The 10,690-nt window shown below is 50.3% G+C and overlaps 1 protein-coding gene across 3 annotated transcripts in view; it reads right to left on the minus strand.

Annotated features, from left to right (window-relative positions):
* Positions 1-7,664, minus strand: part of PPFIA1 (PTPRF interacting protein alpha 1) — an 84,277-nt gene extending 76,613 nt beyond the window's left edge. For all 3 annotated transcript variants that reach the window (XM_080814959.1, XM_080814958.1, XM_080814960.1), the window contains exons 1-2: positions 7,402-7,664; positions 5,896-6,159 (exon numbers count right to left, since the gene is read on the minus strand). In XM_080814959.1, the coding sequence (XP_080671085.1) occupies positions 5,896-6,159 (264 nt within the window). In that variant the 5' untranslated portion in view covers positions 7,402-7,664. The remainder of the gene's footprint in view (positions 1-5,895; positions 6,160-7,401) is intronic.
* Positions 7,665-10,690: the final 3,026 nt, after the last annotated feature.

Genomic DNA, 10,690 nt, shown 5'->3' on the forward strand with positions numbered 1-10,690 from the left:
TAACAGTAACACTGCAAGCTGACTTTTCAAGGGAAAAAAAAAAAGGAAGCCAGAAGACCATGGGTTGGCATCTATAAAATGTTTAACAAAAATAACCACCAACCTGGAAGTCTATGCCCAACAGAAACATTCTTCAAAACTAAAGGCAAAGTAAAGATGTTTCAGACAAAAAAAAAGACAACTCATCAACCACAGACATGAACTAAAAGAAATGTTAAAGCAGTTCTTTGGGGAGAAGTATTCTTTGACAGAAATATGAAAAAAAAAAGAGTAAAGAGCAACTTCATGACAAAAAGTATAACTAGGAAAATAAATCTTAATCAGTATTTTTTAAAAAAGATTTTATGTATTTATTTGACAGACAGAGATCACAAGCAGGCAGAGAGGGGGAAGCAGGCTCCCCGCTGAGCAGAGAGCCCAGATGTGAGACTCAATCCCAGCGCCCTGAGATCATGACCCGAGCTGAAAGCAGCCGCTTAACTGACTGAGCCACCCAGGTGCCCCAAATCTTCATAAGTATTAAATGCACAAAGCAACGATGACAGGGCCAAAATCGATCTAAAATTTAAAAATATTACGATGACAAAAATGGTGGAAGGGAGTTCAATGCCTTCAAGTGTCAAAGGCAACAGTAGTATCAGGGAAGTAGTAAAAGTACTAAATTAGGCCCAGGTTGAAACCGCACCCTGCACCTAGGAATACATATATTCCAACAACCTAACAGAGAAGTATACAATTAAAAAACACTTCCTACTTCGAAACGAAAGCCAGAGAGAAAAAGAACACAGGGCAGCTGAGACAAACAAAGAACATGTAGTAATACGGTACCTGTAAACCAACGTATCAGTCAGTATATTTAAACAGAGCAAATACTCCGACCAAAAGATAAAGACCGTCAAATTCATTAAAATAAAGCGAAGCGTGTCCCTTTCACACAGGTACACCGTAAAACGTGAGCTTGCAGACAGGTGAAAGCAAATGACCCGCAGGTGAGCCGGAACCACAGAGAACTGACAGGGCAGATATGACTCCCAAGTAAAGTGACCTCCAGAGCCAAAGCCATTACTAGAGACGAGCAGGAACGTTTCACGATTAAAGTTCCATCGACCACGAAAACAAGAGTTCAAATTTGAACAGACCTAATAACACAATCTCAAGATACATAAAAATTGATGAAAACAGAAAAGGAGAACGAGCCGAACCCACAAGTATGGAGGGTGACCTCGGACGCGCCCTCCGTCACTGCCAGAACCCACGACAGCGGCAACGCAGCCCCGGGTGCAGGGCTGGGCTGTCCGGTCCGTAGTCACACGGGGCTATTCCACTGAGATGTGCTCTCAAATATAAAACACACACCAGCTTTTAAAGGCTTCGTATGATAAAACAATGTAAAATATTCCATTAGGTTTTTTTCCTGTTGATTATCCACTGAAATGATATTCTGGATATGGGTGTAAGATAAACTATATTCTTTTTTTTTTTTTAAAGATTTTATTTATTTGCCAGAGAGAAAGAGAGAGTACACAGAAGCAGGCAGAGAGGCAGGCAGAGAGGCAGGCAGAGGCAGTGAGAGAAGTAGGCTCCCTGCCGAGCAAGGAGCCGGATGCGGGACTCGATCCCAGGACCCTGGGACCATGACCCGAGCCGAAGGCAGCGGCTTAACCAACTGAGCCACCCAGGCATCCCAAGATAAATTATATTCTTAAAATGACTTTCACCTCTTTCTTATTTTATTGAACGTGGCTACTAGAATCTGAATTACGTGACTAACAAACTTCTTCTCACCAGTAAACACAGAACACTGCATTCCCACCAATACACATAATTTTCAAGTGCCCAAGAAACACTTGATGAAAATGAATGCACGCTGAGCCATGAGAAAAGCTCGACTCATTTCAAAGGACTGAAACAACGCAGGGCATATTTAGGGGCTGCAACAGATGAACAAAAAAAATTTTTCTTAAAAAAAAAATTTAAGGGGCACCTGGGTGGCTCAGTGGGTTGGGCTTCTGCCTTCAGCTCAGGCCATGATCCCAAGGTCCTGGGATCGAGCCCCGCATCAGGCTCTCTGCTCAGTGGGGAGCCTGCTTCCCCCGCCCCCTCTCTCTGCCTGCCTCTCTACCTACTTGCGATCTCTGTCTGTCAAATAAATAAATAAAATCTTAAAAAAAAATGTTTTTAAGAAAAAGAGACAAAGCACAAATTACCAGGATTAAGAATTTTTTTTCTTTTTTTTTCTTTTTAAGCAGGCTTCCCGCTGAGCAGGGAGCCCGATGCGGGGCTTGATCCCAGGACACTGGGATCATGACCTGAGCCGAAGGCAGATGCTTAATGACTGAGCCACCCAGGCGCCCCAGTATTAAGAATTTTTAAAAGGAAATAATCACAACAGATTCTGCAGATAATAAGGGTGTTATGAAGCATTTTATATCATTACTTGGAAAGTTTGGGTGGCCTGAGCAAATTCTTTTTTCTTCTTTTTAAATTTTATTTATTTATTTGACAGACAGAGATCACAAGCAGGCAGAGAGGCAGGCAGGCAGAGAGAGGGAAGCAGGCTCCCTGCTGAGCAGAGAGCACGATGCGGGGCTCGATCCCAGAACCCTGGGATCATGACCTGAGCTGAAGGCAGAGGCTTAACCCACTGAGCCACCCAGGCGCCCTCACCTGAGCAAGTTCTTAGGGAAAAAAAGGCCTTCTCTAAATAGACACAAGAAGAAATATAAAATCAGAAAAATCCTATTTCCGCATAAAAAAATGAATCTGAGATTGAAAACCTTCTCACAAGGAAAGCCCTATACCAGCTGGTTTTGCCAAACAATTCTTCCAAATACCAAAGGAAGAAAACACCAGGCTCACACAAACCCTTCTGGGAACACACAAGGAACACTTCCGACCTCGTTTGATGAGACCAGCATGAACCTTAACTCCAAAACCTACCAAGGACAATACAACAAAGTACAACTATAGACCAACCTCCCTCATGAATAAATCCTAAGCAAAATATTAACAAATAAAATCCAGCAAAAAGAGAATACACAGAGATCAAGTCGGGATTATTGCTGTGTGGCAAAAAAATTTTAAGTTAAATCACCACACTAACAACAACAAAAAAAATCACTTATCCCAAAGATGCAAAAAACACATTTAATAAAACTTAATGTAATTTAATTCATGATTTAAAAGAAAACCTTAGCAAACTAAAAATAGAGGAGAACTTTCATATTTTGATAACAAACATCCCAGGAAAGCCACAGCCGGTATCATATGCGATGGTCAACTACTGAAGCTCTCTCTGGTACTGGGAGTGACACAAGGACACCTATTCTCATCACTTCTATCCAACACTGCCCTGAAGATCCGAGTCAGTGCAAGAAGCCAGAAAAATAGAAATGGTTGTTGCACTGGAAAGGAAAAAAACTTACCAAAGGGCACCTCTGAGAGAATGAAAGGCAAACCCACAAGACTATTAAAAAAAAAAATCTGCCATTCATATATGTATTCAAAATAACACAAAGAAAACCCTTCAAATCAATAAAGAACAAAGCAGACAACCCGACTGAAAAATGGGCAAGAGAGAATAGTTTCACAGAAGAAGATATCCAAGCGGCCAACAAACGCAGAGAAGACCTGCCCCTGCTTAGTCCCCCGTCGTCGGGCAGCAGCCAGCGCACAGCGCACTCAGCCTCCCGCCACTCAACGCCCACCAGACAGCTAAAATGCAAGAACCGACAACACCAAGGGTCGGACGGCCACTGAGTGCGCACACACCGTGCGTGGGGGGACAAACACATGCGATCACCCAGCGATGCCGCGCCTCTGAGCACACTCCGTAGAAATGCACAAATACCGGCACCAACAAGCAGGCGAGACCCGCCGCGGGCGGCACCTGGGACGACCCATGCCCAGCAGGAAGAATAAACTGTGGTATGTTCACGCCAGGGACCAGACCGCCCTGAGAATGAGCAAAGCTACAAGGGGCCAGACAGACACGTCGCACAAGCATAATACTTAACGACTGTCTCATTTACACGAGATCAGAGCACACCAAAGCAACTGATGGCGAGAAGTCAAGACCACGGGTACAGCTCTGGGGCACAACTGCTGCGAGTGGGTCGGAGGGGGTTTGCAGGAAACCTGAAATGTTCTATCTCTTCGCCAGGTGCTGGTCACAAGCATGTGTTCGCTAAGTGAAAAAGTTTTCTGAAATGTACACTCCCCACTGTGAACTTCTCTGAGCATGTTATAGTCGAAATTTGTAAACGTATGTTATTACTCGCTCACAGACTGTGCTGGCAGTACGGATGCCTTTACTCACGTACCTGTCCGCCCCACTCCCCGCCGCCAAACGCGCGTCAAACGCTGCAGCAAGGGAAGTTCCCCCAACGGTTTACTTAATGCTTCCCGTTTCTCAAACGCTGCTCTCAGGTGCTCAGGCCTTGGGGCAGGCCGCGGGGTGGGGAGGCAGGGAGGAGGGGAGGCGGGGAGGTGGGCAGGTGGGCAGCTGGGGAGGTGCTTAGCGGGTGTGGCCGGTGTTGCACTCTCCACTCAACGAAGAGCTTCCAGGCTACAGCACGCTGAGCAGTAGCTTAAAACAAATCACAGAGCAACGGTGGCAACCGGTGACGGCCCTGCCACTGCACAGAACTCCGGTCCCTTCTGTCAGGTCATGTGTGCTCCTTCTTCCAAAAATCGACCCGATCAAATTCTTAAGTATTTGATATGCACTTCAGTGCACGGCCTCAAATTACACTAAGACACATAACAATCCCAAAACAAAACAAGAAAGCAAAATCTACTGAAAAATTTACAAGGACACTAAAATCCGGTGGCGCATCGTTTGGCCCCTGCTTTCAAGCTCGCGGTAATAAAACCCGACCTGAGCAAACTACAGAACTGGTGAGGCTTGCACGAGAAGAACCGTGATGGTCCTCCGAGCCCACGGAGAGGGAGCACTACAGCACTACCGCCAGGTTATTACTGCTAAAAAGGAAATGCAAATGTTTGGCTTATCAATCTTTCAGGAGAACCGACTGCAGCCAAGAACTGCATTCGGGCTAGCAATTACTCATTCACTAATTGAGCACTGCAGACCGATGGCGGGAGCACAAACGTGCGCTTAGGCAGGCCCACCTGAAAGGACCATAAAGGCGCCCATTACGGCTGAGTCAAGTGGCACCCAGGCAGCTGTGAGCACCCAAGCACCAGGTGCCACTCGCCTTACACTTTCGTGGGTGACGTTCTCCCCTCACCTATCATTATGTCCTCGCTCAGCTCCACAAGAAGAAGAGACTTTGAAACACCAGTCAAACGTCACAGACTCAGATGAACGACTTCGGTGTCACTTCAAGCTGACGATTCTCATCAGCCAAGAGACAGTTCCGAAGAAATTAATCTCCGTCTCATGTCCCCCCATGACAAACTGCATTCACAAAACACAGGCGTTCTTCTAAAGGTGGACTGTAAAAACATCTTTCCCGTGAGATCAATCCTATCTGCCCATTAAATTTCTTAGAAAATGGGAGCTATGTGATAAAATCCATGAGAAGCACACGTTCAGCCAGAAAGGCCTGAGACAACAGAACGGAAGGCACCACGCAGCTTGGGACGCCTCGTGGCCCCCGTCCGAAATCTTCGGAGCACTGTCCCAAATCTAGACAGTTCCTTCTGCTGCCCGAGGAAGGGAACGAGAGTTACGAGGTGTTTACAGTGAAGCACACCACGGAGTTCATCCTTGCTCGGTACGTTTAACCGTCAGAAACTCTCTGCACGTGACTTACGAAAACCAGAACCGTTTCACCAACTCGCCTAAAACATGAACACCACGAAAGATGATACCATAAAAACACCGAGAGAGGAGAAGAAGAATCTGTAGAGTCCCAGGTGTATCCATACCTGTGGGAGCGCGGTATTGAGCTGCCTCTGCAAGGAGTCTCGCTCGTGACCAACCTCGTGTAACTTCCCCTGGGTCAATGCCAGCGTTTCCTGAGTCTCTCTCAGCGTGTCCAGAAGACGGTCCCTCTCTTCCAGCATGGACACCATCAGCTGTTCGAAATGTGAGTCTGCGTCTGGCTGCGACGGGGAGCCGGACCCATGACCCCCACTTCCTCCTGGTGGGCCTTCGGCTTCACTGATGGTCGGCATCACCTCGCACATCATCTTGGAATAAAAGACCCAGACTCTAGTGATTAAGTGCAAAATAGGGGCTCCCGCAAACCTGCAACGTTATTGCTGCGTGTAACTAGTAAACCGAAGGATGACAGACAGCCTCATTATTCTCAGCTCTGACTTTACTCTGAATATAAATAAGTGGGGGAAAACATACACAGGAGTGCCGAGTCCAGAACCCACAAGAGCAACACATCACGGTGCACAATAATCCAGGGAAGGGGTAAAGACCCCCGAGACTACCCCTCCCGTGAAGAACAAACTCTGTGGCATGTTGTTTGCAAAGCCCTACTTTCTAGTTGTTGGAAACAAGTGTGCTTCTGTAACCTAATTTTTTTTTTCCCTATTTCCCGGTGGGGGAGAGAGAAAGTCAAAACACATGCCACCCAATCCTTTTTCAGGAAAAGCACAGAAGGAGCATACAGCCCGTGAAACTGACCAGTACAAAATCCACCAGGCATCTTACAGGAATGTGTGCAGTCAGCTCCCGAGGAGGACTGACGGCGCCCTGAACTCTCGGGCTGGATCTGCTGAGCGCTAAAAGGAACGCGACTCGTTCAGCGCCGGGAAAGGTGTTTTCCAACGGCGGCAAGGTGCGGCGGTCCGGCACCCGAACTTACGTAACTTTACAGCCCAAAAAAAGGAAAGAAAAGGAAACTTTCACAACGGACACGGAGCTGGTCGCTACCGCCGCGGACGGCCAAGAAGGAAGGAAAAGTGAAAGGGGAGAACGGAGACGCTGCGAAGTGTCCCCCACATAAGGCCGGCACGAGGGGAAGGAGGGCCGGGCCGGAGGCTGGACCCCCGAGGAGCCGATGCCGAGGACTGCGCGCCGGGCGGCGACACAACGACCTCGGTCCCCCTCGCACCCGCGCCGGGCGCCGCACAGTCCCCGGACCCCGAGGCGGGGAGGACCGCTGACAACTGGAGCGCAGCCCAGGTCGCGGCTTCTCTCGGGCACAGGTCCTCGGCCCCGGCGCCGGGCTGACCGGGGCTGACCCGGCCACCGGGGTGACCGGGGCGCCGCGGTCAGGGGAGGGGGCGGCGCGCGGCCCCAGGAGCCAGTCCCTCGGGGCGCGTCGGCCAGGGGTCCCGCCGGGCTCCCGCCCCCGCGCCCGGGGGGCTGACAGCGAGCGCCGCGCACCCGCCGCGGGGAGGGGGCCGGCGCCCGGCGCCCGGGGCGACCTCGGCCCCGCTCCGCCCCGAGCCTGCCTCGGTCTCCCGCTCCTTTACCTTGCTCGCCGGCGGGAGCGGGCGAGGAGGCTCCGCGGCGGCTCGCGGGCGGCTGCTCGCTCCGGGCGAGCTCGGGGCCCGACGAAGGCAGCCCGCGCCCGCGCCCGCCGGCCCCGGGCCCGCAGCCCCCCCAGTCACTAAGGCCGGCCCGCGGCCGGACACTGGCTGAGCGCAGCAGGAGCGGGCCCGGCTGCGCGTCGCCGGCGTCAACGTGCCCGACGTCGGGCGCGTCGGCGCAGCGTCAGCGCCGAGCGCCGCCGACCGGCCCCGCCCCCCCGGGAGGAGCGCCGCGGAGGCCGAGTGCGCAAGCGCCGCCCTCTCAGGTGGGCGGGCCGGGCCTCTCGGGCGACGATTGGCTGGGTGGGCGGGAGCCACGCCCGCTCCCGCGCCCCGACCCCGCCCCCAGCCCCGCCCCGCCCAGGCGGGGGTCGTCTCGGTGTTGCCGCAGCTTCCCGAAGGCGTCTGTCCCCAAATCTCCCCTTCCAGCCGCCGGGCAAGCCAAAGGCCCTTATCGAACGTCTACTGTGCATCAGGTTCTGAGCCAGACCCTTACCAGACGTCACGTCCGCACACCTTACAGGAGGGCGCGCCCAGGTGCGGGTCCCCTGCGGGTCCCCTGCGGGCTGCCTCCTCGGGGACCGGAGCCTCCTCGGGACCAAGCCTTACAGGACTCCGAAGGACGCGGCTCTGCGCGGGGCCCGCTCACCGAGGCTCACCGGCCGCACCTGCGGAGGCCCGGGTGGGCAGCGTTTGCCGTGGGGAGAGCAGGCTCGGGAGCCAGGGACGGCTGGTTCGACTCCCAGCACATGCTCGTCCCCGACTGTGGGGCTGGGCAACTCGGGGAGCCCGCGGGCCCCGTGCCCCATCTGCAGGATGCGGAAATGACACAGACCTACCCCAGGGATGTTAAAACAGGTGGCCTCCTACGGTGGTTAGGGTCTTCGTCCTTATTATTCATCATTATATTTTGTACTTAACTTTTATTTATTTATTTATTTTTTAGAAATGACCTTGAGCCATTCCTCAGGTCAGTCTCTCTCTCTCTCTCTCTTTTTTTTTTTTTAGATTTTATTTATTTATTTGACAGAGAGAGATCACAAGTAGGCAGAGAGGCAGGCTAAGAGAGAGAGGGAAGCAGGCTCCCTGCTGAGCAGAGAGCCCGATGTGGGACTCGATCCCAGGACCCCGAGATCATGACCCGAGCCGAAGGCAGCGGTTCAACCCACTGAGCCACCCAGGTGCCCCTGTACTTAACTTTTAAAAACGCCTGTTCTGGGCCAAGTCCCGTGCTGGCTCTTGCAGACACAGAGATGACAAAACACGCCTTTAATAAATTAAAGCAGATGCTGGCCCCTCACGGTTTGACACCTGCCGCACAAACTCTCCACAGGCCGAAGTGCCAGGGCCACTGGCTCCTGTGTCGGTGGTGAGGGAGCCAGGAACCCCTGAAGTCACCCAAGCCTGAGTGAAGGTCGTATGGGGAGTGGGTGAACCCTTCCAAGTGGATTCCTGATTCCCACTGAGAGCTCCGCAGCAACAGGTGCTGGCTCTGACCGGCTTTCTCTCCTAGGGCCCAGGACCTCTTTCATTCATGGGTCCGCTCATCAAATAAATAACAATGGACAAAAAGAGGAATTTGTGCCCCTGGCCCAGGGTCTGGAACGGAGGAAAATTTCCAACTCTCCTCAAGTCTACCAGCTTAATTCAACCAGCCCAGATTCGCACCACACCCATAAAGTATTTGTCTCCTAAGAAATCAACCCAGTGCCAACATTTAGTTCAACGGTGTGGAATGTTCATTCATTTCATGAACATGTGTAGAGAGCATTATGAGCCAGGCATGGCCTAGGTTTCAGGAACACAGAGCTGTCTAAGATGTCACTTGGCCCAGTTCACAGCCTGGAGGGGAGAGGAGAAAGACTATTACAATGTCAAGTTAACAAGCGTGTAACTTAGCACTGTGGGACCACAGAGGACATAACATCTCAGCTGGGTCTCAAAGGATGAGCAGTTCCCCAAGCAGAGAAGGGAGAAGCCCCTTTGGTACAGCTCCAGGAAAATGCGATCCCAGATTCCACTCATTTTCCTTCCTTCATTCCATTCCCCCGCCAGACTGCAAAAATCATTAAGAGGAAGATTGTAAACCTAAATGGCCTGAAGAAGAGATTGATTAAATCTTTGCACTTTCAAATGACAGAAAGCTTGGTAGCATTCACTGTCATGTTTTCAGTAACTAGCTCATAACCAGCATAATTCCACATCTCAATGGTGGCAGCAGTCACACAACCGTGTACCTTTGTCAGAACTCACAGAACTGCCCATCAGTATGGGAAGTATGTTCTGATATTTAAAATGGAGGAAAAAAACCTTTTTAAATAAAAGCAAGTTACAAACAAGTATAGACGCTGTGAGTCCAAGTTCAAAGAAGAAAACATCTGTGTTTAGAACATATCATGTAAAATTTCTTACCTTGTATCTGAAAAACTCTAGAACGTTATTAACCAAAGTGATAAAATTTTACGAAAACGAGTTTTACATGAAATAAAATATTTTTGGAAAGCGAAATTAAATTTTAAGTCTCAGAGTTACAAAAGACAAACATCTATGTTTCTATTTGACCGTAGTCAGTTAGTCCTCCACATTTCTCTGTGTACACGTGTGCTTATATATTCCCGGAAAGAGATCTGTCAGAACGTGGGCAGTGGTCTATGCGGGGGAACTGTGGGCATTTTTCATTTCCTTCTTTGTGCTAGTTTGTGCTTTCCAGACGCTTCATCATGAATGTGCATTATTTCTATCACTAGGCAAGACCCCTCCCCCACCCCGCCGCGAAATGTTCTTTTAGTAAAACCTAGCCAAGCATGAATCATGAAAACTGGCTTTTGGGAAGTAAAAATGCCTTTTCTACGTATCCGTCTATACCGCCCAACTAAACTCTTTCCCCAGAGTATCTATCCAAAAAATACTTTAGAGAATGGGTGGCATCCTTGTAAGTTTCAATCAGGAAAACAATGAGCAGGGGAAATATTTTGCACATTATTTCTAACACTCCCGTTGAAGGTTTGATAAAGAAAACCTGGGCACCTGGTTGGCTCAGTTGGTTAAGCGACTGCCTTTGGCTTGGGTCATGGGTCCTGGGTCCTGGGATCGAGTCCCATGTCGGGCTCCCCCCGCTCTGTGGGGAGCCTGATTCTCCCTCTCCCTCTGCCTGCCACTCCCCTTGCTTGTGCTCTCTCGCTCTTTCAAATAAATAAATAAAATCTAAAAAGAAAGAAAGAAAGAAAAAAGA

Source organism: Martes martes, assembly GCF_963455335.1.
Source record: "Martes martes genome assembly, chromosome: 10".
Classification (NCBI taxonomy): Eukaryota; Metazoa; Chordata; class Mammalia; order Carnivora; family Mustelidae; genus Martes; species Martes martes.